Source organism: Desmodus rotundus, chromosome 4 (assembly GCF_022682495.2).
Source record: "Desmodus rotundus isolate HL8 chromosome 4, HLdesRot8A.1, whole genome shotgun sequence".
Classification (NCBI taxonomy): Eukaryota; Metazoa; Chordata; class Mammalia; order Chiroptera; family Phyllostomidae; genus Desmodus; species Desmodus rotundus.
This window is the reverse complement of record NC_071390.1, coordinates 139,090,877-139,118,196: the sequence shown is the minus strand read 5'-3', so window position 1 is coordinate 139,118,196 and position 27,320 is coordinate 139,090,877. Positions and strand designations below refer to the sequence as shown.

Genomic DNA, 27,320 nt, shown 5'->3' with positions numbered 1-27,320 from the left:
ACTCAGGTCTAGTGAGAGGTTTAATCAAAATCACACAGCCCCAGGCGGCTGCGTTGTGTGCGTGCTCCTTGGAGAAGCCGGGCGCACCTGACTTCGACCACTCAGAGGGCCGCCCTGACCAGCAGCAGCCGCATTAGTGACACCTGGAAGTTATTCAAAATCAAGGTCTCAGCCCCTTGCCCCCTAGGCTTACAGAATCAGAATCTCTTAGGAGGGAGCCCAGCAGTCCGTATTTTAATAAATCCACTAGTTAGTCCTCGCGTATGCCAATGTTTGACAGCTATTGCACTTACTGTGATGGCCCCTAAAATTGAGCTCTAAAGACAGCTGAAAAAGAAGCCCACCTCATTTTGAAATGAAATGAAATAAAGGTTGTTGACAAAGCCCGTGTGTGGGCGGGACGTGGCACAGCTCTGTGCCTCGTGGGCTAAGTAGAGTAAGAGGTAGCAGAGGTGCATTGGCTTGAGTGCCATGAGCCATGTGGGCAGGAAAAGGGGCTTTTTCTCTTGTCCAGATACATCATGAAATAGTAAGAAAAATACCAGGCATCTCTCTTCCAAGAAAAGTGACTAAAACCAGGTCTAGTCTCTATTTCAATAATTCTGCTAGGTTATCAGTTGTGTTGCTTGTACATTTCACGAACTTGCCTACTGAAATAATGTTTAGGGGGTGATTTCCTCAGAAAGAATATAAAATTATCTCACTTGTCAGTAATATTATTCCCATAAACATACTCTGTTAAATCTGTGTGAGCTGATGCATTAATCTACCGCTTGACTTAAGCTTTGTTATTTTAACAATTTTTTGCTCTATCTTTTGTTTCTAGTTCTCCTTGCCTAGAACGGATTTCTTGCGGTGATTATATAGCAGAATGCTGACACACTATCCCTTGGGCTTCCCAAGTCCACTTATTTATGAGCATTCAGAAGCTGGGGGTGGGGGGAGGAGCACCTCAAGGTGAACTACACTCTGTCGGCTTCGTGAGAGTTGATTCAGAACCTGACATCCGTGAACGGAAGGTAATGCAAACATCACATGAAGACTAAATTGTATTACATTTATTTGGAAGTTAGTTTGCTTATGGTTTATACTCTCACAGAAAAGAAATATTATTGACACCAAGAAGGTTGCAGGAAATTTCATCCCAACAGGCCACTTCAATATTGCAGACAGACATTCTTTATTAAGGAAATGCTATTTTTTTGAAAGTTCACCAGAATTAATTTAGAATTTACTAATCACTAAAAAAGGCATGATTTCCATGACGGTTTGGGAAACTAATAACAAAATTTCATTTAAGGACAACCTGACATGTATACATTACAAACACAAAATTGCATTATAAAATTAATATGTTAATGAACTAAACAGCACACACTCCACCTAGATGAAAAAAACTTAATGTCACTTGTAGTTAAAACTATAAGTCACTATAGGGTACAACAAAAGAAATGAAAACGAGACCATTTAAATTCATTTTTGAAGGATTTTGAGACTCTTATATTTTAATGTTTTGTTCATATATAGCCAAGAGTAACAGAGAAAGCCAACCTAGGGTCAATCCAAAATTCTGCAGGAGAAACATCAACCAGGGTCGCCGTGTTTGAACATGAGTCATTTCAGGAAGCTAAAAAAAGAATAAAAAACCAGAATAAGATCCAGATATATTCACTGCTGGGAAAAGTTTGGTGGGAAAACATGAGAGATGCTGTTATTCAGAACTTAATAACCTTTAAAATTCCCCAAACAATTACAAAATGCTTAATACCTACTCCTACTAAAATTTTAAAAAGTAAGATAAATCAAGCCATTTGATTGTGGCTGAGAGGCTCCTATTCTTGTCAGAAGTCCTAAAATGACATATTTAACAACTGAAAAGAAAGCAAAGGCAACTCTTCCTACTTTTAGTTTCAGGAAATGCTTCCATGTGAAATAGATAATAGATGGAAGGCATTTTTGGCTGTTCTGTTTATGAATCCTCTATTTTCACTGGTCTTTACAAAGCATATATTTGTTTCTTTTCAAAGAGGTGGCTGGAAGTCTTCCTGATCTTTAGAACAATCAAGTTATCATCTGCTAAAGCTCTATTTTATCCTTAGAAAGACAAGTGACCACCGTTTTGCATCTGTGAAGTGCCGTGGTGCCACTTAAAGGGAAAGGTTCACTCAAGCACCTTTGTGAACATTTTTGTCTTTGTGTATTTTTTGTCTCACATTTTTTTTGAGTGCCGTAGCCTGAGAAGGTCAGAGTGAGTATCTCTCTCACATCATACTCATTTCTAATGGAGTATAGGCTCAGGTCAACAGGCTTAACCTTGGCCTTACCGACATTTTGAGCTGAATAATTCTCTGTTGTGTAATAATTCTCCTGTGGTTGTGTAATGTTTTAGCAGCCTCCCTGTTCTACCCGCTACATGTCAGTTGTCCCTCTGCCCCCAGTTGTGACAACCAAAAATGTCTCTGAATGTTGTCAAATGTCCTTTGGGAAGTAAAAATCACATCTGGTTGAGAATTACTAGATTATTTGATCTAGCAAGGAAAAGGTTAAACATGTAAAATATGCAAGGATTTTGGATTTATGGCACTATAAAACAGGTTGACGTAACTTTTAATGTCTGTACAGGAGCATCCTGAATGTTCAGTTTGGATGTGCTTGAGATGGATATTTCTCTATTTTAATTAGCTAAGTTGATGGAAGGAAGATTAGGATTATTGCAACGTGCTGTCTCACACCCTAGCATGGAGCAGTGAACTAAAAGACAACAGAGGACCCAGCACTACTCTCTTGGATGCATAGCCTTCAATAAGTGTCCTTTTGGTGTTTTCCAGCCCTGTGTAAACATGAGGTTAACCAACCGTGCTACTTAGAGAAATCCTGTATGATTCATTATCTATTATAAATTTAAAATGACATTTTGAAAATGTAGAGAGTGTAATACTTATTCTCAAAGGGCTTGCCATTGGTAGTATTTTTGAGGGATTACCAAAATAAATCGTTGGAGTTGCCCAATACCTCTGATTCTCAATAGTTTCTAAGCAGTTTTCAATAGTTGACTCACAGGCCAGACAGTATAGATTCCCTCCTGTCCTCGGAATTTGTGTCTCAGATTGTATCTGTGAGACACGAAAGTTATGCCATCTCAGGTCAAGCAAAGGCCCAAACTTTAACCTGATTTCCAAATACTAGAGTAAGACATGTTATAGTTCCTTCTTGTTTTTCACACAAAATAATTAATACTCATTAACAGGTTGTGGCTGAATTAACTTGTTTTACCTCCACTGTCTCTAGCGCCACCTGGCTGTTGTTCATCTTTGACAGAAACAAGTAGTTTCTGGAAAATCTTTCTTGGCAAATAGTCAAAAAATATGGATAGTTTACTGAACCAGCATAATTATTTTGAGTGAGTTGTCATGGAGAAAAAGACTTCAGCCAAAATATAAGTATGGTGGTGAAAACGTTCTGGTTCAACAGCTAGGACTTGAGATGAATTTTCAAACTACCGACGTCTCCATGAAGGTACACTTACTAAGCGCACTTTCTAATTCCCCTCCCTGCCTCATACTTCCTCTCAGGATATTTGACTGGGCATAAGTAGGCCTTGATTCGGATAGATTTAATAGACAAAATTTTTAGATATGAAAAACACAGAGATAGGATTAGTGTCTAGATACTTCCTGCAAATCTCAGTTTCTATCCTGAATGAATCCAAAAATGCCACAATATTTTAAAAAATTGTTTAACCTAATACTTATCTCACTAGCCTAAGCTCACAGACCTGCTGCTTGCTTGTAGTGACATGAGAGAACTGAATAGGGGCATGTAAAACTCCTAGTCTCTGCCAACAGCCCCGCTCCCAGTGACAAAATAACCCTTCACTCTGAGTATGTACATGGCATCGCCTACAAGGAAACATCATGAGTACTCAGAGCTCCAGGAACCACAATTCATACGAAATGCCATGCCTTCTGTGGGGTTGTGCAGCACGTTCCCTGCTTCTTTTCAACCAAATACAATCGAGCCTATGATAACTTGACATCCATTCAGGGGTGCCTCCAAGCAGCTCACATTTCTCTCAAGGTCCTTCAGGATTCCCTGGCAGAAGGTCTCATGCGACAGTTACTTTCATCATGCTTCTTATCATGCCCTTTCCTATATCTCCCCTCCCCATTTTCTCCTCATAATCCTGAAAGAAATAAAATTACTAACTCATTATAGTTATTAGGAAGCATTGGCTCAGCGAGGAGAATGACTAATCCAAAGTCACACAGATGTGCTGTCAGCACTGGGAAGGGGACCTCAACTCCACAGAGGACATGCAAAGACTTACAAACACCGACTTTCTGTCTGAATTCATTTCTGTCCATTTTGACCAACACACTTCTACTGAACTAGAAAAAAATGGAAATACTAACAAGGTCCAATTAAACATAAAATAGTAACTGCATGTGATGAAAGCATGTAACATGATATTCAGATACATGTTCCCTTTGTCATGAAAGATCACATTACTGGTTCTGTTTTCAAGGCAGACAATACGCACTTGAGAAAAGCTGTAACAACAGACTAACACTGTAAGCCTACAGACACAGACAGGCAGTGAAAATTAACATCAAAATAACAGGCTAAGGAGATTGTTATCCTGATATTGAAGCTTGAATCTTAACTTGGGTGGCCTATCTGAACTCTCCACGCCCACATGTAAATGGGCTTGGTAAGAAAACACAGATTAGCTTGCTCTTAAGACAACAGTTGCCCCTCTTTTAGGTGATTATGGATGAACATATGAACCATAATATCTCTTGGGTTCGTACCAACATACCAAAGAGTCCTACAGAAAGTCCTTCCAAAAGATACAAATATAAAACCCCAAAGTTCAAACCACATTTGATTGCAGCATCTCACTTGTTTTGAATCTACCCATATATATTGTTTACATTTCAGTCAGCAAGTGTTGAAGGAAAATAAAAGTCGAGATAAATTAAGTATATATACTCATATTTGGGGTTTTTCTCTCTTTTTAAAGTTCCCTGTAGGAGTTTAAGGAACACCATCTTCCCCCGCCTCTTAAGAGAGAAGAGTTCCCTTTTGCTCCAGGGCAATTAAATGCCTGTATTAAACAATTCTACAGATCTTGATTTATACCCTAAGACAGGAGGGGATGAAATGATAGATAGAGTATGTTGACATTGATGTAAAAGGTCAGAAAAAAAGAGAAGAAATATTAGCAAAATATCCTTGCCCAAAGATAGAACTAAGAGAAATGTTCTTGAGATTTCTGTCAGAAAGTTGGAAGCCTTGAAGTAAAAAGTAACTTCCTTTTTTGCCTCCATACTTAGCAAGTTCCCCTACTCAAATCAGCAGATGCCAAGACATGATAGTCAAGGAGCTGGAATATTCTGGAAAAAAATCTTTATCTAAAATGCAACCCTTTAACATGCCATTAAGTTCTTTCCTTCAATTTTCAATCAAGCGCAAGAAAGAAATTTCATGAGAGGCATTAAATCCACATATTGATTGTGACTTTTCTACAGATTATGGTCCCTGCAAGTTCTATTAACTAATTGAGATGTAATTATAATGGTCAACTGCTAATTAGGATTTCTGAACATTTTAGAAAGTGATATTAAGTAAATGTTTTAAACTTACATAAGTCCCCATAACTGAAGCTTTAAAATGAATGCTCACAGAGAATGTTAGAACATACCAGGAAAGAAAGTGGATGAATACTAACATCACTTAATATGTAATAATTATATACTAGGGAGGACTCATCACAGAGAAGAAAGATCTATGAAACATCTGGAAATAAGCTTTTGTGTCCTTCTTGTACTTCCAAGTTTCAGACTCTCCCACCATGCAAAACCTTCTCTGTTAATTTACACCTGTAACCTGAAACTGGTTTCTTACTGGTGCCATTAAAGACCTGTTACTGGATATTTCAACATTTACCTTCACTATGGTTCATAAATGTAAATACTGAACTAGAAAGCTCAGCATTCAATTCTTCTAAAATATACAACATTTCAAAGGCCTGTCATGATTAATATTTTACAATTCAATTAAACAGAAATTGAACATTCATTTATTGAAAACATTGGGCGATGTCTCTGATAAAGGCAAAATTGTAATGTGAATATTTTTCTCTAAGGAAAGTGTAGATTTTGGCATTCTCAACTTTCAAGAGAAATGATTTTCTTTTCCATTAATGAAGCTCACGTGACAGTTGACTTATGCCATGTTCCTCCCTTCAGAGGGACCCTGGGGTCCACTGTGCACAGGGGTCAGGTGTACATTTGCATTTGATAAGAAGAACCATGCTTGTCCTTAAAAAATATGATGAGAAAGAAACCTCAAACTTATTTTGTAGGACATCTTAATTGTGCTTAATTAGGGACGCCCATTCCATGGGCTGCTCTAACTCTGTCACCTTTGTAAATACTTTAATTTTAACCTTGCAAAAGACACACAGCTGAGAAAAAATGGAAACTTGCTAGTAAAAGTCACCATTTGGCTTGCAAATCTGCAATTATCTGTGCATTTGCAAACTGTACACATAGAAGTTAACGTTCAAGACTTCAAGTTTCAGGTGTGGCACATAAGAAGATTGGAATTCTGCTAGTGTGCCCTAACAACAAGTAAAAAGCTGTTCAAACTGAAAAGGGAACAACTCTTCTTAGATATGTCAGAGAAGTGAGGTCACAGGGCATACTGCTGGCCCAGAACAGTGGAGAGAAAGTAGGCAGAGACAGAGAATAGCACTTACTAGAGGAGAATTTCTCCCAAATTACAGTCAGACACCAAACGGCAGATCCAGGAAGCTCAGAGAACACCAAGCAGGATAAATACCAAAACATTACATATCATTTTCAAACCAGAAAATCAAAAAAAAAAATTTAAAAATCTTGAAATAAGCCCGAGGGAAAAATATCTTACTTATACAGAAGTAAGGACAATAATTACATCTAAATTCTCCCTAGAAGCTATGCAAGCAAAAAGACAGAAGTAAAATAGTTAAGAACCACCAACCTAGAATTCTGTACCTCCAAAATTATCCTTCAAAAGTGCAGAGGAACTAAAGACTTTCTCAGACAAACAAAAATTGAGGGAATTTGTTGCCAGTAGACCATCCTTGCAAAAAAATGGTAAAAGAAGTTTTTCAGAGAGAAGAAAATAATATAGGTCACAAACTGGGTCTACATTAAAGAAGGAAGAGAATCAGAAAATGAATAAGTAAAGGTAAAATAAAAACTTTTATTTTCTTCCCCTTAATTTAGCTAACAAATTTCTTCAAAATAACAGCAACAATGTATTTGATGTATGCTTGTGAGTGTGCATGCTTACATTCAGTGAAATGAACGGTGGCAATGACAGAAGGAATGGAAAGGACGAATCTGGAATATTTTCTTATTACACGGTACTTACATTACCCCTGAAACAGGATAGTGTTATGTGAAAGTGATGTGGGACAAGTTGTATGTATACTGAAAACTCTAGGGCAACCACTTAAAAAAATGGAAAAGGGAAATATAATTAATATACTAAGAAAGGACTCAAAGTGGGAAAATATAAAATGCTCAATTAAAACCACAAGGCAGGAAAAGTGAAGAAGATTAAATTAGCAACAAAGAATATGGGCAAAATTAGATAACAGTAACAAAAATGGCACATATTTACACAACTATATCAGTAATCACTCTAAATGTCAATGGTCTAAATAGACCAATTAAAAGACATTTTTCAGAGTGGATAAAAAATAAGATCCACCTATGTGCTAACTACAATAAACCTATTTTAAATATAAAGACACATGTAGATTAAAAGTAAAGGGATGGAGGAAAATCTATCACGCTAACACCAATCCGAAGTAACTGAGAGTAGGTGTATTAACTTCCAACACAGCATGGGTCAGAGCAAGGAAAGTTATCAGAGATAAAGATGGACATTAGATAAGGATAAAAGACTCAATACTCCAATAATCTTTAATGTGTATGCTCCTAACAACAGAACGTCAAAATATAGGAGGCAAAACTAATAGAACTGCAAGGAGAATCGATCCACCATCATCATTGGAGACTTTAACACCTCTCTGTTAAAAATGGACAGACCCAGAAGACAAAAAATCAGTACATCACAGTGGAACTACAAAGCATCATCAATCAACTGTGTATAATTGACATGTACAAACTACTTCAGGCAATAACAGCATAATTAACATTCTTCTCAAGCTCATACTAAACAGTCACCTAGATAGACCACATTGTGGCCATAAAGCACACTTTAGTAAATTTAAAAGAACAGAAATTGTACAATGTGCTCTCTCAGATAACAATGGAATAAAACTAAAAATCAATGACAGAAAGACAGCTGGAAAATCCCAAATATATAGAGATTAAACAGCATCATTCTAAATAATATGGGAATCAAAAAATAAATTTTTAACTAAAATTTAAAATATTTTGAACTAGCCCTGGTTGGTGTGGCTCAGTGAATTGAATATTGGCCTGCAAACCAAAGGGTTGCCGGTTGGATTCCCAGTCAGGACACGTGCCTGGGTTGCTGGCCAGGTCTCCAGTAGCGGTCATGCAAGAGGCAACCGCACATTGATGTTTCTCTTCTTCTCTTTATCCCTCCCTTCCCCTCTCTCTAAAAATAAATAAATAAAATCTTTTAAAAAATAAAAAAATAAAATATGTTGAACTAAATGAAAATGAAGATGCAATTAACAAACTTTTGGGGAAGCAGGAAATGAGTGTTTAGAGGGAAATAGTAGAAAGACAAAAAAAAAAGAAAGATCTAAAATCAATAATCTAAGTTTCCACCTCAGAAAACTAGAAGAAGAATAGAAAATTAAATCCAAAGTGAAAAGAAAAAAATAAAAATTAAAGGAGAAATCAACAATATTGAAAACAGTAAATCAATAAAACCAATACTTGATTCTGTGAAAATATCAATAAATTCAATACACATCTACCCAGGCTAACTAGGGAAAAAAGACAAAAGACACAAATTACTTATATCAGTAATAAAAGCAGAGACATCATTATAAATTCCATGGAAAATAAAACATAATAAAAAAACAGTTATAAACCACTCAAATTTACTATCACAAGTTTCATAACCCGGATAAAATGCACCAGTTCTTTAAAAGACACGATCTGCCAAATCTCACAGAAGAACAAGTAGACAATCTGAATAGGCCTATATCTATAAAATAAATTTAATAACCTTTCAAAACAGATAGCAGCAGGCACAGATGTATTCACCAGTAAATTCTACCAAACATTTAAGGAAGAATTTACGCCAATTTTCTACAATCTTTCAGAAAACAGAATCAGAGGAAATACTTTCCGACTCTTTAATACATTCTATGAGGCCAGCTTTGTCTGAATACTAAAACTAGACAAAGACAGTACAAGAAAAGAAAACTACAGACCAACCTCTCTCATGAACAGAATTCAAAAACGTAGCACATTGCATTACAAAAATGTATAAAAGTTATACAGCCCAACCAAGTGGGATTTACGGCAGGTATACAAGGCTGATTCAACATTTAAACATCACTTAGTATAATCTACACTACGACACCAACAAGCTAAAGAAGGAAAAATCACATAATCATATCAATAAATGTGTAAAAAGCATTGACAAAATCCAATACATATCATGATAAAACCTCGCAGAAAACTAGGGATAGAGAGAAATGTCCTCAGATTCATGGAGAAGAAGGGAAAGAACGGAAGGGAAGGAAAGGGAAGGGAAGGGGAGGGAAGGGGAGGGGAGGGAAGAAAAGAGAAGGGAAGGGAAGGAAAAAGGGGAAAGGGAAAGGAAAGACCAAGGGAGGGGAGGCGAAGGGAGGGGAAAAGAATACAGAAGAAAATAATCAAAAGAGGAGAAAAGGAAATAAAAGGTATACAGTCTGGGAAAGGAATGAAACTATCTTTACTTGCAGTTGACATGATCATCTATGTAGAAAATCCAAAAGCATCAACAAAAAAGCTCCTGGAACTAATAAATGCTTATATCAAGGTTGCAGGATAAGAGATTAATATACAAAAGTCAGTTGCTTTTCTATGTAGCAGGACTGAACAAGTAAAATTTAAATCAAACACATTACTATTTACATTAGCCACAAAAGTTAAATACTTAGCTATAAATCCAACAAAATGAGCATAAGATCTATATGAGGAAGACTACAAGACTCTAATGAACGCTATCAAGGAAAAACTAAATAAATGGAGGGAATTTCCACGTTCATGGATATGACTCAATATTGTCAAGATGTCAGTTTTTCCATAGATTCAAACAATGCTGAGCCAAATCCTACAAATTTTTCTATGGATGTTAAAAAACTGGTTCTAAAGTTTACACAGAGATGCAAAAGACCCAGAATAGCCAACATAATGTTGAAGAAGAAAAACATTGGAAGATTGACACTACTCAACTTCAAGACTCACTGTAAAGCTACAGTAACCGGCAGTGTGCTACTGTGAAGGGACAAACATATCGTTGTGACAGAATAGAGAGACCAGAAATGACCCACAAAAGTATAATCAGCAGATCTTTGACAAAGGGGCAAAAGTAATCATAGAACAAAAATAGTCTTTTCAATAAATGGTGCTGGTATTACTGGACATCTACATGCAAAGGTGAGGGGGAGAGAATTTTTACACACACCATGGTTATTCCTTTTGACAGCCATGTAAAGGGGGATGTTAGAGTGTTTCCTTCTGGTTATCATATTTTATTATTAACGGTAAGACTTTTACATAGATTGAGGTAATAACTCAACAATATCCTGAAATTGGGAGACTTACTCCTGGACATAGGTAGGGCCTATTTTGAATGTAGGCCTTTTTAAATTAGGAGTTGAGTTCACAGAACAACTTAATACAGCCTTCTCGATTTTTCTTATCAAGCAAGACAGCAAAGACCACAGCTCTCCATGTACCTGGACTTGCCAAATGAGAGGCTTATTTTAAAGTTATATATTAAAATTCATTATTAGATATTTTGTTAAATATTCAAATACATGATATTATAGACTTCTAAATTCTCAACGGCATCTTCCCAAAGAAATTCATGAAGAAGTTTGCAGCAGAAAATAAATGAAATTTTCTTTTTTGAAAACTGAGCTACAAGACAAAGACCACATCACTGTCATTCACAATTAGGAGCGACAAAAACATCGCCTGCTTTTCACCTGGACCTAGCATTTCACCTCACTATTTTTTCCTGGGGTAAAGCAATTCAATTAGAAAAGTTTTTACTTGTTTAGCTTAGCAAAGAGAGCCATCGGCACCTTTAACATTTTCCTGGGAAACGGATTACTTAGAAGATGTGTGTGTGTGTGAGTGTGTGTGTGTGTGTGTGTACACACACAAGTGATTTAGGAGACTGGCTACAAGGAAAAGACATAAGTAGCAGGAAAATACAAACGTTTCTGTTGGTCAGTTTTTAGAGAAAGAACAGAAATCTTTCAAAGTTGTTGGTAAGAATGGTTCGCCCTTCTTGCTCCTGTGAAGAAATAATTGTGAATGTTAAATTATATTAATTTTGCTGCCTGAAATGGTTTTTAGATGCTTGCCATTTTTTTTTTCACAGCAAGATTATTTGAAATGGTGTCAGGTTCATTCACTGATTTTTAGATATGATGTATGTTGAAAGCAAATACATATATCGAGGTCATTTTACATGTATTTTTCAGAGAAATATCCCCTTTCTATGGATGGATATCGTTTAAAGGGCATTACACCTAGGTATTGCCAAACTACAAAGAAATGATGGCTTACCAGTTTTCTGCATGGAGAAAGGACTCGTTTACCAGAGCCAACTTGGTGATTATAGATTATTGGCTGAATTGCATTGGATTTATCTAGATTTCTCTGAGAAGGAAAAACTCAATCAAACAATAAATTAGAAGATAAAATAAATAATGTGGAGGAAGGAATAGGAACAATATCCTAAAAGTATAGATTCTATTTTAGTTTAATTTTACAGTCAGGTGATTACAAGGTGAAGCCTAACCAGAAAGGTAGCAGTTTTGTCAATCAATTTATGTTCTCTTCACCCAGTTCCCTATCTTGAAACTGTTATATTCACTGAACTAAAATAATTAGAGAGAAACCAATACATACTTTTTATCTAGACTATTGATAATCCTACCTATTGACTGGGCTTAATATTCAAATCTTATTTCTGTGTGTTTGGGTATATTTTAAAAGCAAAGGATCTTAAGTTTAAATTCAAAATACTCTCTACCCTTTTGTACAAGAAAAATTATCTAGAAATTGAAAAATGCTCCAGGCAAAGTCTGGCTAAGATTCTGCCAGGAGACATTTCCCAGAGGAGGGTAGATAAGCAAATTTCTCTAAGTGACTGTCCTTCAATCTTGCTGATTCTGCCCCTTGTATTGTGTAAGTGAAATCATGATTGAAGGAACATTAGTAACAGTCTTGATAAGGAACAGAATTTTTGAAAGAGTAACCCCAGAAAAATGTGCAGCGGGAAGGGGGAAGGCATTGGGAGAACTATGTGGTGGTGGAGGCAGGAAATAATATTCGTAACTACGTAATCTGCCTTGATATACCAGAGGGGCACCTGAATTTGGGGTTGTTTTATTTTGTTCTGCCTGAATTAGTGAGGCACTTTCTTCCCCATTACCTACCTCTCTGAGTTACATCTCCTCCACTGTCAGCTTGAGTGTTATTAACATACTGGTCCTGTTCCCCCAATTCTAGGGACATCCTCAGTTACATTCATAGTGATAGCTCCTTGAAGTTTCTATGGGCCCGTTGCTATGGAAACAGTTTCGCAGGGTCTAAGACTTTAGGAATATTGCCTAAAGGTCCGAAACTTGTTTCAGATCCAAAATAAACTTTTTCTTGGCATAACCTACTTATATTTTTAATAAATTAATTTCTTCTTTAAGCCATAAATCACATTTGTTAAAGATAAAGTCTCTCTTACCAAACTCTTGAAGAAAACAATGCTTTCAGAGCTTGTCTTTTTCTCCTACCTGAAAAAGTTAAAGAAGGCAGAGCTGAAAAATCCTCTTGACTTTCAGTCTGAGAATTTTCTTACAAGGAACTTTGATTCTCAGAATAAGATGCTCCTGCATAGCTGCCTCTGTTCCTAGGTGCATCTAAATCAAGGTTAGTAAGTAGCACAGGGATATATATTCATCCTCTGTGCTGCCGTTAACAAATCACCACAGCCCTGGCGGCTTAAAACCATACACATGTAGCTTTCTGGGTCACCATGCTAAAGTGAGTGTGTCAGAAGGTCTGCTCTCCATTCTGGAACCCTGGAGAGAATCTGTTTCCTTGCATTTTCCTAGAGGTTTTCCTGCAGCTCCTAGAGGTTGCCCGAATTTCTTGCCTCCCGGACCCCTGCCTCCATCTTTAAAGTCTGCAATGGCAAATCTCTCTGACCCTACTTCTGTTATCACATCTCCTTCTCTGACCTCCTGGAGAAGGCTTTCCAGTTTTAAGGAATCATGTGATTAGATTGGGAACACAGACAATCCAGGATAATCTCCCCATCTCAAGGTCCTAAATCTTAATCACATCTGCAAGGTCCCTGTTGACGTGGAAGATAAGGTTGCCCCGGGTTCCCAAGCTTAGGACAAGTATATCTTTGGGTGCGGGGTGTGTCATTATAGAGAGAACACATCTCATGAAATCTTTGTAGCCAACTTGGGACTATGTAAAAGACAGCAAACCGATAGATCTGGTTTCAAATATAATTAAGAGAAAGTGGAAAAACAAGATAAATGGATATCAACCTGCCCATCATAGGGATTACTAATTGTATGAGACACACTTCTGTTCAATGCCAGTTCAAACATTCTGTCAAGGCACCACCACTTACTTCCACAGACAGGTGGAAGATAAAAGGATGGAGAAGACATCCTGTGCAAACAGTGAGCAGGAAAGCAGATGTGAGTATATTAACACCAGGCAAAGAAGGCTTCAAGACAAGGAGGTGTACCCAAGATAAAGAGCAGTCTTTCAGCATGATAAAAGTACCCATCCATCAGAGGACATAACAACCCTAAATATGCATGCATTTAATAACAGAAATTCAAGCACCTGAAGCAAAATGGAAAGAACAAAATACACAAATCACGAATATAGGTTTATATTTTAACATAACTTCCTCAATAATTATTACCAGAACAAGTGAAGGAAAAAATTAGTGCAGAATTTGAAAATATGAATAACACGATCGACCAGCCTGACATTCACAGAATCCCACCGCCAACACACTCCACTCATGTACTTTCCCAACACACAGGGCCACTCACCGGGGTAGACCATATGCTGGGCCAGAGAACAAGTCGCAAACATTTCAAAACTAAAGATAAAGTATATTCTCTGACTATGAAGGAATTAAAGTATATTCTCTGACTATGAAGAAATTAAGCAAAAAGATATTTAGAAAAGTTCTAAATATTGAGAAATTAAGCGACATATTTCTATATAACATGTGGCTCAAAAAATTACACAGAAAATTAAAAACACTCCAAAATAGTCAGTATTGAAAACACAACATATTAAAATATATGGGACTCAGCTAAAGCAGTTCTAGAGGGAATTTTAAATCCTTAGATTAGAAAAGAAGAAAGATTTAAAGTCAATGATATATCATCCTACCACATAAAGCAAAAAATAAACAGAAAATTATGCCCATCAGCAAACGAGTGGATCCAAAAACTATGGTATATTTACACAATGGAATTCTACGCAGCAGAGAGAAAGAAGGAGCTTATACCCTTTGCAACAGCATGGATGAAACTGGAGAGCATTATGCTAAGTGAAATAAGCCAGGAAGTGAGGGACAAATACCATATGATCTCACCTTTAACTGGAACATAAGCAATAGAAGGAAAAAGCAAACAAAATATAACCAGAGACATTGAAGTTAAGAACAATGTAACAATAGCAAGGGCGGGGGTGGGGGGTGGGGGCGGGGACGGTGGGTAGAGGGGATTACAGGAACTACTATAAAGGACACATGAACAAATCCAAGGGGGAGGGTGGAGAGGGGGGAGGGAAGTGGGTTCACCTGGGGTGGGGTGAAGGGATGGGGGAAAAGGCATACAACTGTAATTAAATAACAATAAATAAATTTAAAAAAAAAAAAGAAAGAAAAAAAAATAAACAGAAAATTAAATACAAAGTGAATAAAAGGAAGGAAATAAGAGATAAGAACATAAATAATAGAGAAAATCATGGTCATCAATCAATGCCAGTTTTTTACTTGTGGAATTTGTGCTTCCTGTTCATGCAAACTTTAGCGCTATCAGGCCACATTTTTCTTGAAGAGAATACACCAGAGAATATTTCCACTGAACTTGAAGCTGTTACTACCACCTGGTCACTTGAGCTCCTGATACCAATGAATTGACCAGTAGAGAAAAGGCACGATATTAGTAGGAATAATTGTCACTGGTTACCATGGGAGTTAGGGTTATTGCTACATGACGCAGTAAGCAAGGAACATATCCAGAAGCCTTGGCATTCCTTGAAGCATCTCTTGGTGCTTCCATGCCTATTGACAATGGTTACCAGGCAACCACAGGAAACATGGCCTGACAAGGTACAGCAGATCTCTCTGTGAAGCCTAAGTTGCTTTATGCAGAAAGAAATCCAGGTCAGCCAAAGTGGTGCATGCCGATGAGGAGAATCAAGATTGGGTGCTACAGGAGAGGGCTGATGAATAGCAAATATGGCCTCAAGACTGTCAGGGTGTGGAGCTGGTTCCGCTATTTTGTATTAAGTCTTTGTGGAGTTTTGCCGGACTGCCACCATGATGGATGGGACTTACAAGTAAATGAGAACATGTGCATATTTGAGTGCTGGAAGGGGTCACCTGTTAATGGACCTCACTCTCATGCTATTTTGTATTTTCTCAGCCCCATCTCTTACCTTAGCCACATTTGCAGAGACCAGTTCCAAGAAGGTGTTGTATAGAGCGTTGCTTCAGGCCCACACTGCATTCCTCTCTCTCCTGCCCTGGGCTTCTCTGACGTCATGGCATAGAATCACCATGGGAACTCCCTTGGCACTCAAGCATGTATAACCTGAGAGTATGGGAAATAATGCTTGGGGGGCCAGCTTTGAATAATGGGGACAGGAGCCCCCTCAGAAGGTCCTATGTTATGGATTCCCCCAGAGTGGTGGTCAATTTAATAAAAACACATTGTTTTTTTAACTTAAAAATTTTTTTAAATTTATTTTTAGAGAGAGAGGAAGGGAGGGAGAAAGAGGGGGAGAGAGACAGCAATGTGTGGTTACCTGTCTCACACCCCTTACTGGGGACCTGGCCCACAACCCAGGCATGTGCCCTAACTGGGAATTGAGCCAGTGACCTTTTGGTTTGCAGGCAGGCACTCAATTCAGTGAGCCACACCAACCAGGGCAAAACACGTTGCTTTATTGACTTTTTATCCTTCTCTGTTTTACCTGATCTGCCCTCAGTCCTGCTACCTGGGATCACCTCCCAAATGAATTACCTTCACTCAAGCCTTTGTCTCAGCTTCTGCTTAGAGAAAATCCAGTCTAGGACAGTGATCTTTATAAAAAGAATGAATTTCCTTTGGCCACCCAGAGCTACGTTCATTCTTAACTTTCTTTAGAACCCATCCAATGCAACTGGGAGTTAGTGTGCTTGGATAAGGCAATACCACTTTGGCAGATTTCCAGAAGACTTTCTTCCTTGTTGATTTCATTGCTAATGGTCTCATTTTTGCCCCTAGTTCTTTTTCATGTAGGACTTTGAAATAACACACCCAATTTCTTTGAAACAAACAAGGGAAGCAAAATTCCAGCTAATCTTTCCACATTAACCCTGCTGGTAAATTTCCAGGGTTTAGTAAATAACCCATGTATGAAAGTGTTCCCCGTTACCCTTTCATTGTTGTCATTTATTTTCTATGCTATTTACAGAGTCATGAAACCTTGTTTTCTTTCCTTTAAATGCAAAAGCCTATTTTCTTTGGCACAGCCCCAGAGAACAGCAACAGTTAAATTTGCTGCTGTGTGAAAGAGCCGAATTTGTTTAGAAGTTACGCAAAAGGCCGTGAGAGCAGACGACCTGGATTTTAGGAAGTAGCCCCAGGAAACTCGGAGTATTTTATTTTCTGTCTTTTTGCCAGAATGCTGCTTTTTCCCGGACCAATAGTAATTTTCAATAAGGTCAAGATTTATTTTAGTTGGAGTCTCACAGGATACCAGACATACTGCTTTCTTACAAGCAGTGTCTTACCCTTACAAAACCAGGAGGAGAAACATTGAGGACAAAATGATATATCTAGTTCAGGTTTCTACATGACAAATGGCTCTTAACAAGCTTCTCAGGCCAATGCTGGGAGAGTAGTCTCCCTAACAAAGAAAAAGAATCGATTACATACATGCACATCCATCATACCTGAAGAGAGAGAGATTCAGACTGTGTAAAAAATAAATAAATAAGTGAACTTCAAAAGAATACAGCAACTGCTCCCAACTGACTCATGAAGAGAAATGAGAAAGCTGAAAATCAGGAGGTTCAAGAGTGAATGTGAGGACTTACACAGAGACACTGTAAACAAAAGGTACCTCTCAACGTTCAAGGATGGGTGGACAGTATGCTTTTGAAGGGACAAAAGGCTAGAAATCCAGATTTCTCAAACTGGAAGGATCCAAGGGTTGGGTGGGGGGGTTGGGCTCAGGGTTGGGGCTTTGGGCTCAGGAAAGGGAGGGGGTAAAATCTGCCCCAGTTTCAGCTATCTTCGCCATCAAGATCAGGAACTTTCCTGAGTGTCATAAATAACATGTAAGAACATGTGTAAACACGGAAGTACATTTTGGTGTTTACTCACCTATTTGCATCTTATGAGAACTAAGAAAAACAACCAGGCACTGGACAAATAGCTCAGTTGGTTAGAGCATCATCCCTATATGCCAAAGTTGTGGGGATTCAACTCCCGGTCAGGGCACATGCAAGAATCAGCCAATTAATGCATAAAGAGGTAGGACCAGAAATTGATGTCTGCTTGTCTCTCTCTCTCCTTCCTCTCTCTCTCTTAAATCAATAAATTAAAAAAACAATTTAAAGAAAAACAACCAGAAAGGCAGAAACGTTTACAAAGGAATTTAAAATGCTGGTGTTCCCTTGAAGTGTTCCTTTATTGAATTTTACTTCAAGAATGCAGTATTATTCTAATTCTATCAGCACAGGTTCCTGGCTTCTAGATGTTTTTTCCTCATGAAACATTTTATTTACTTCTAGGACAGTACCTGGATTCTGCCACACCATTAGTCCATCCCAGTGGTCCTGTTCCATATAGTATCTTCAAGCTTGTTTATTTTACCTTCACTCAAGTTGGTTTTCTATTGCTTCTCAGTGTTAAATATTTCTTTTGGTAATTGATGCTATTTTTATTTACCTTATTCCAAGTCATGAGAAGGGATTATCTTTATTACTTTCACCTTAAGATACTTAAGTTGTAAACAAGTTTAATAGAAAATGACCTTAAAAGAGACTGGCTTATCTGATGAAGACCAGAATTTAGAAGGCAAAAAAATGTAAAATTTCCCAGGTTTAATTTTTTCATAAGATTATACAGGAGGAGACCTGGTGACTGAATTGCCATTGGTGTGAGCAAGGATCCCTTTAGGGCATATAGGTTGCAATTCTAAAGACCACATACTATAACAATCTTATTTCACCATGTGATAACCATCTGGCAATTACAGCTTAAAGATAAAATAATTATTTTTGAAAATACGGTTGGTTAATTAAGTCAAACAGCTACTTAATGCAATTACAAATTTGGTTGAACAAATTTCCAGTGTATAAACAAAATAGCTAGCTGTTTAACCAAACTTGTTATTTTTTTATCTAGAGGTATAGGCATCATATACAGATACAAAGCCAGAACGGAATCAACTGATGATCACTTTTTGGCTATTATAAAGGTTTCATTCATTCCACTGCAGTTCACTAAAAGAATGTCAATATTTTCTGTGTCTCAAATTCTATTTGTTCTTCCTGTAACTTCCTTTCTTGGATTACACAGAATGTTTGTATCTTTAATCTTTTATATTGTTACCTTTATTACCCTTTAATCTTTATATTAATAAAGATTAAATCTTTATTAATCTTTAATCTTTTAAATCTTTTAAATCTTTTATATCTTTAATCTTTTATATTGTTATCTATATTGTCCTTTTCTTCTCCCCATCCATCCTTCCATTTTAATGCTTTTTTTCTGTTTTACATTTTCAGTGCTTAGAAGAAGAAAATGGAAAAGCCACAAAGCTTACCATTTCCACCAAGGATAAATATAAGAACATCCCAGCAGTAACTGTCAAGATCCAGTTTTGAACACAAGGATCAGTTGATACCGAGAGGCCAATGTACAGTCCTATGAAGGCAGTTAGAGCACTTATAAAATTCATCAAGATGGCAATTTTAATAGGAAGTCCAGAGCTTAGCAGCACAGCAAAGTCTCCTGAAATTTAAAGAAAGAGAAAATATAACTATCAATTAACTGATGATGGCTTTGGTAGAGTAACATGCTATTAGGTCATTTCGAATGTCCACAACTGGGATCAATTTTATAAGTAAAGCTGAAAGGTCAGGTTAGAAACCCTTTCCCTATATTTCTCTAGGATTCATAGCTAATTCACTGTGCAATTAAGAAGTTACATTTCAAGAGTTCTATTTCTTTTACTGCTCCCAAAGATAGCATACACAGAGAACTGTGACATACTCTTTAGTTTCTGATGTCCTGTGGTTCTGTGGCATTTTCAGGTTAGATAAATGCAAAATAAAGCATTTACTGTCCCAGGATTTCTGAATCTTTTTCCCTGAAAACTTGCCAAACAAAATCACAAGGTAGTAAACGTGATGTGGGCTTTCATTATTTACTTATAGGAACTGCTTTGGGAAAAGAAAACTACTTAATGTGAGATTTTATGATCATTGCCAAAGTTGAGTAGGAAAACAAAATTTTCCCTTAGAAAATGTATTAAGATCTAAATGATTTGAAAACATCACATTCTCTGCTTTCCTCCAAGAGAAGAATGGCCTATTAATCTGAGAACCTCTATTTCTTAGTTTTGGGGATTGAGATGAGGCTGAAATTCAAAAAAGACAGCCTGGGGACTGAGTTTCCTAGTTCCATTGTGTAACTGGTCTATGAACAGACCTTAACACATCTTGGCTGGCCTGCCACAGATGGTCCCACTCCTCTGAGGATTTACTATAGTAGCTTAAAATAGGACCGTAGGATAGGGCACCCAAACTAGGCACATTTCAAGGGATTCAGGAAGGACTTTGATAAACTGCTTCGATAAGGATGGGTCAAGGATGAGTTTACTATAGGACTTCTGATAATAGACACTAAAGACAGAGGACAAGGTTGGCCCTCTTGGGGGGCCAACCTTGTCCTCTGAAGGTCTGAAATGAGAGCAGAAAGAGAAATAGCCAAAGCCCTCTCTAGGGTACATGCGTGCCTGGGGCCAGCCTCTACTATTTCTGGGTCTGTTTCATTAATGTATATTCTATCTCATCTTGATTTCTGGGAGGCAGGATTTGAATTACAGGGCTATTAAGATCATCCAGATAAAGAGTCTTATGTGCATCTGCTACCAAATGCCTGTCGTATCAATTTTACAGTTGGCTTTGGATATCTTGCACAAATCCGCTTGATGAAACCATGGTATGGCTTTAATTTAAATGTTAGTTTATCTCATTGACCTGTTTGCTGACATAACGGGTAAAATTCCCCTCTTAATGTTTTTCCCACATTCACTATGCAGATTTTAAAGTTCTTGCCAAAGTTCTTTAAAAGGAAGTTTCTCTAATGGCTTTCTCCGATATAGAATTCTCCAGAATACAAAGAGTCACTTCTGGCCCTGGGAAATATAACAGTCCAGTCAAATTTTATCCCAAGGTAAAGTAATTTTTGCTAGTTCTCTTCTGCTTTTTAAAATAAACTATGGAAGAAACATATTCATCTTTTTATCATATTTTAGAAAAGGAAGCCTAGGAAACCATAGCTAGAAGATATGATTTTCTCAACAAGCAGAAAACAGTGGTTCTACTCTCAGACTCACCCATTTCATGTGGGATCTCATGACACAAGATAGCAACTGTCGTGGTTACTCCAGACTCAGATGAAGACGAGAAGGCTGCCCCTATGACAAGGCCATCTGCAAAGTTATGCAGGCTGTCCCCAACCAGCACCATGATTGCTAGCAAGCTAACGGGTTTGCCTAAAACAATTAAATAAAGGCATGAGAAGCATGGACAGAGCACTATTTCATGGAACCCTTCAAACCGGACCAACCTCCTCATCCACCTTTGACATTCTTAAAGTGCTTTAGATTAAGTAACCCCACTGCAGGACTGGAGAGGCAAATATGGTGACCGATATGCTTGGACATATGGTCCCTGTTTTTTTAATGGATCTGACTAATAATGAGATAAATTGTGCTTGGCATTCACTATTTTATCACCTTGCCGAGCTGTGCCAAAAAAAAAAAAAGGAAAATAAAAATTGTATTGTTATAACCTCCCAAAATACCAGCAATGACCTTTGTACAGCATTTTAAAATAATTTAATATCTTCCCTGTATTAAAATGGAGCCTATTTATAAAAAAAAACAGTCCCCTTTGAGCCAGGCTGTCCCTAGTGTCAACCTGCAGGCACACTCTCCGCTAGTCTGTGCCTGGTTGTTGCTCATCCCCCTGACGAAGTGCCTAATTCACGGGCCAGGTGGGACCTCGACATAGCCACTTCCAACTCTGCTGATCCCAAAGTTAGCTTTGGAACAATTAGTTAATGTTCTTATCTTTCTGAAAATAACTTTTAGTACCAGACCAGCTAGATATTGAACAAAATAAGGAGAAGCTTTTTCATGGGATTCTATTATACAATATACATGACCTGATCAGTGAAGAGTCAATGAACTATTTAGACAGTAATGGGCTTAATGAAATAATTTAGATCATAACTGGGTCCAGTTTTTAACATACAGAATTTCTGTTTTCAAAAACTTAAGCTTGTATGTTCACGTGACCAATTATGGAGTTGAATGACTATACAAAAGGCATTTCGGAAATAACATTTATTCTGACAGTAAACAACCTAGGTATACCATTTGATAAGAAAAGCCATTAAAATCAACTGCGTAGTCTAAATTCATTAACCACTCAGTTGTTCTGTACTGTGTGACAGGTCTGAGTTGTAGCTGTTGTTACTGGTAGAGTTGAACAAAGTATTCTAATAATTGTACACTCAAAAATAGGAGCAGGTTGCCTCCTGGTTTCTGTTATGCGGTCTAAGATCGCAGGGGGACTGTGTTATAGCATGGTTTACTGTCTTATATGGGGGGCATAATCTGACTCATTTCACGCCCCACACCATGAAATACATAACTCCAGTCGAGTGATCGGAAGACACAGCCTCGACTCTCATCCAGGAGATAGCTGTTTTGATTATGTTTCAAAGATTTCTCATGCATTTTGCTTCTAAAATTTAGAACTGTCACTGTGAGACTGACCTATATCCTTCTTGTGGTTTACTAATTCATTTTATTTTTTATTAAAAATGAAAAGATTCTAGGCAACAGTCATAAAAACACAGACTACATATCAAATTATTGAATTCAGGGAGTTCTTGTTGGCTTTGCCTGGAAGCTTTCAGAATCTAATAACCCTACCAGGTCGCTTAGCTGTCCCTGCCACTTTTCAGAAATAAAGCCCTTCTTTGTGAAAGTATAATAAAATGAAATAATTTCAAGTATTACATTGTACAATATTGCAGAATGCAAATAAGTTATAATTTCCACATGTCCACATGTAGTATTGATATTAATAGCTTATATTCAAATGGAAATTTTTTACCCAATTTGTATTCTACTAAGAAACAGTGTGGCCTATTTTTGTTTTATGTTATTTTATTTTCTTTCATTATGGGTTTCTAAATGTCAAATCATGGACATGTAACAAGCCACAAGGCAAACACACGTTTTGGCATGTAAGCCACAAGGAACACATTGTGCATATTGTTTAAAATAATTAAAAATTATTCAACAGAAGGTAAAACAGTGTTCACTGGTAACTTAATATACTCATTACAGAATTATCATTAATATTTACCTTTCCCTATGTAGTGTAGCTGGCAGTCTTATAGAGTTCCACATTTCTGAGTTCCCAGAGATTTTCCATGGTGAAACATGGGCTGGACCTTATATCATTTGGCTTTTTGTTTATTTAAATCAGACTGTGGATAGGATTTTCACATCCTGTCTTTTGAAACACAAGCTGAACTCTACCAATGAGGTAATATGAGACAAGTAATCAAATATCTGAAGCTAATTCAGTATGTGCCTGGCAAAAGGGCAGTTGAGTAGTTGAATTCGGGCTGGTTCACTATTCCTTCTGTATGCCGACCTTGGTGTCTGAAGTGGAAAGCTATGAAGCCTACAGAATATTTGAGTAAGACCATCATTACTCCCTGATCTAGCATCTGCTCCTTGGTCTTAATTTGACTGAGCAGATCCTTCTTGCCTCTTGCTTTCTTTAAAAAACAAAAACAAAGTGTCTGTTGTAGGCCTACTAAGTGCCAGGCATTCTAAAATGTCTCCTGGAACTGAAGATTTAGAAGAAAAAATTGTACTATCAATGTCCTGGAAGCAGAATTGGTTGGACAGACTATGTACTTACATATTTTAAATCAAATAAATTACAGGAGTTAATATATCCAACACATTTAGAATGGTGATTGGTACAATCACGCTTGTTCTTATTAGCATTTATACCCCCAACCACACTGCAAACTAGAGACAAAGACCATTTTTATTTTTATTCTCTCATGTATCAGTGCCTGAAACAGGGCACATCTTCAAACCTGCCTCGAATGACAAAAATGTGAGAACACACATGGATGCATGCATTAATGAATGGCCACAAAGAAATCATTGATGCATTAGCATTTGCTTAGCTCCTCAATGCTGGGGTTTACTGGCTATGTAATCTTAGGCAGTGACATCCTTTCTAACAATTGGTTTCTTTACTTGTATGATTTGAATAATAATTGTTCTTACTTCACGAAGCTGTAGGAAGATTAAATGAGATAATTCATATCTAGTTTTTAGCATTGTGCTTGGCATATAATAATTGTTCAGTAAATGGTAGCTGTTTTATTATTGGGCAATAACTTATTATTATAGAATGGGAATAATTAATTGTAGCTTCTTAACATTAAAACGCTGAGAAGCATGCACCACAAAAAGGTAATGTACATGGGAAAAATGGGGAAAAGATTCAGGAGCAACTGATGAAAACCAAAACTGACCACAAATAAATAAATAAATAAACCCTTTAAGAACTATTCCCAAGTATAAGCAAAAAGAAATAAATTCCTATCCAAAACTGGTAAATTAAATTCAGAAATAGAAAAGGTTGGTTGAAAATTATATGAATAAATGAGCTATAGAATAAGGTGTGAATGATGAGGTACCACTGATTTGAACTCCACCATCTTAAATGGCAATATGACAAGTGAGATAGACACTTGTGACCAATTTTGAGTAATGATAGAAGATGACAAAAAAACCCAATAATGCCTTCAAACTTCACAGTGACAGGTTCAACCATCTTGTATGCACGTAAGCATGATTTTAAAGGAGCTCTGATAACCATATATGAGTTTATAATAATTGAAGTTTTTAGAAGATCAGTTTTAAAGAATTGGGGAAAATAGCATTTTTAAAGAATGGAGTAAAGTTGATATTAATGGGTGGTATGTTTGAAAGACTGATGGGAGTAAGTCTTTATTAAAAATTCTATTGCAAAGATTTTAATAATGAAATGCTTACCCAATACGAAATTTATGACATTTATTTTAAAGCAGACATAACCTGTTTCTGTGGCACTTTGTACATTTAATATTTAGTCGTTTTCAGTTGGTACTCACATTTTCTGTTGGGGGCTGTCATACTGCCTATAGGAATTTCGGCTGCCTGGGAGTCTTCTGGGCCTTTCTATTGTCAATTAAAAAATAAGTGATAAAAGATAAGCAATGGTCATCATTTTTGTTGAAAAATGAAACATCTGAAGAGTTATATTGACTTTTAAAAGACATTTTTAATGCTCTACCATAAGCTAGAACTTCTAAACTTCGTAGACAAGCACAGAAGGTGGGGCTGAGAGTTGCAGATGAGCTTTGGGCACTACCTGCGCTCCGATGGAGACAGTGCTCACGCAGATCAGTCTCCCGTGGAGTGCGGAGGAGCCGGCTGTAATTCAGACTCCTAAATTATGTAAGCCTTTACGGAAGCCGAAAGTTGTAGAAAAAATAGATTCTTGATTCTTGACCTAATTTGGCTCTTCTATTGATTGTGGATCTAGAATTCATCTTCAGAGCTTTAGGCAGATCGTGTGCTGTGGATGGAGACCCCATGCCAACACCATACCTCCTTTCATTCACCGTGGCCTAATGTGCTGATTTTGTTGCTTTACCAGTCAGTAGGAGTCTTGCCAGTTAAGAAAGAAGATCAACAGACGTAGAAAAGAAAATATAATCAATTTTTAAGGTTTCCTCCTCCTTTCATGTGACAGGGAAGTAAGACTTTGAAGTGACATCTATAATATGAGTTAAAATTACAGGATTCTGTTTCAGAGACTGACTCATAGTTCGATGTCTGGAAAATCGCATCCCCTCCCTATGCCTCAGGTTCTTATTCTGTTATGTTGAAGAGAATACTTTTAATCTGCCTTTTGAACTTGTTATTTTAAAACCGTATTTATATAATTCTATCATCCAAAGGTGTGGAGACTATGGGACAAATTTAATGTGAGACATAACCATCTTTTTTCAATGTAAAACAGGAAGTAAACTTGAAGTTCACATGTTAAATGATAGCAGGGATCCAAAAAATGTAATGACAGGCAATTTTTTGGAAAAGGATGCTGAGAAGAATACCTAAAGGATACAGGGTTAGAGAAGGTAGACAGGCTTCCTGCCTGAAATTGGTGGCTCTAGAACCGCCCACCATGTAATTTATTATATTACATCAAAATGCTGATTATAATAACAAAATTCTCTATAGTTCCATTAAAAGACAGGAGTTCAAATATTTATTCCAGGATTTTTCCCCCCAAAAAGCTATATAATGTCACACTCTGTAAAGGAATTTAGAAGCAAACATCCAAAATTCCTTGCCGATTGGAAAGAATTGTATTTCCCTCCTGCCTGAACAGATGGTAATTGAAACAAACAGTTTCTAAAGTTCATATTATTTCTATTTGCTTAAATTGATCTTGCAGCTTAAATAACAAAAGGAATGGTGAATATATAATCAGTAAGCCAGCCTATTCAAATGCAACCCAAACTCACTAAGTTAGCGTCAGAGATTTTTTATACACATTTTGGGGTTCTGTACCCTTTAATCAGACCAAAAGAATAGAGGCAGCATTAGAGGATTTTAAAACTAATCTCAACCTGAACTTATCTTCTTTCCAATCACGTGTAAAGTATTAAACAATACACAAAATAAGGATTTTAAATCATTTTTAAAGGAAATTTTTTTGAATTAGTTGTAGATCTGCAATTTATTGTCTGACTTCTATTTTGCTGTCTTAACGTCTCAGGAATAGCTTACTTATCTCTACTCAGTTAGGAATCTGTCCTTGAACTGTAAACCCTCTCCCAAGGTCATGGGTATAGGAGGCAAGTTTTCTATCTATGGCATATTACTTCCATATTTTGCTCATCCCTTTACTTGTTATTTTGAGAATTAGAATGGGAATATTGTTTTGAACCTAATTGGAGTTTGTGTTTTGAGAATCCATATGGATAATTTTGTCATGGAAAATTCAATGTAACAGAAAGCACTTACAATGAGACATCTCACTGGGCAGAACCAGTTGTCTCCTGTATTGTGAAATGGACACCCCACTCCCAGATGCACTAAATCCTGTTTAGTTTATTTACATCCACCTACCTGTGGCTAAGAATTACTCAGAATGGAAAACCAAACAAAGGTCAACTAGTTCATGAAAACTTGTAAACAAAATGATTCAATTGCTGTATAGTTGTCAATCTAATCCATACATGTTTCAAAGTGGTGCTAATTGCAATAATTTGAATCTATGGAAAATGGTTTTTTATACTTTCAAACAGTTTTTAGGTGCTCAGTAAAGTTTCCTAAACTATTTATAATGGTCAAGAACATAGGCAAGTTAGGAGCGAATTCTATATTTATCGTACTGATTTTCATCTAATCGAGGAATAAAGGAAAGAAAGTAATCAACAGAAAATT

The 27,320-nt window shown here is 37.0% G+C and overlaps 1 protein-coding gene across 1 annotated transcript in view; it reads right to left on the bottom strand.

The window, feature by feature from the left end:
- Positions 1–1,043: 1,043 nt before the first annotated feature.
- The window catches only part of SLC39A12 (solute carrier family 39 member 12), a 61,033-nt gene continuing 34,756 nt past the window's right edge, over positions 1,044–27,320 (bottom strand). The window contains exons 10-13 of the mRNA XM_024575836.3: positions 24,974–25,040; positions 21,108–21,266; positions 19,311–19,498; positions 1,044–1,627 (exon numbers count right to left, since the gene is read on the bottom strand). Of these exons, the coding sequence (XP_024431604.2) occupies positions 1,499–1,627; positions 19,311–19,498; positions 21,108–21,266; positions 24,974–25,040 (543 nt within the window). The 3' untranslated portion in view covers positions 1,044–1,498. The remainder of the gene's footprint in view (positions 1,628–19,310; positions 19,499–21,107; positions 21,267–24,973; positions 25,041–27,320) is intronic.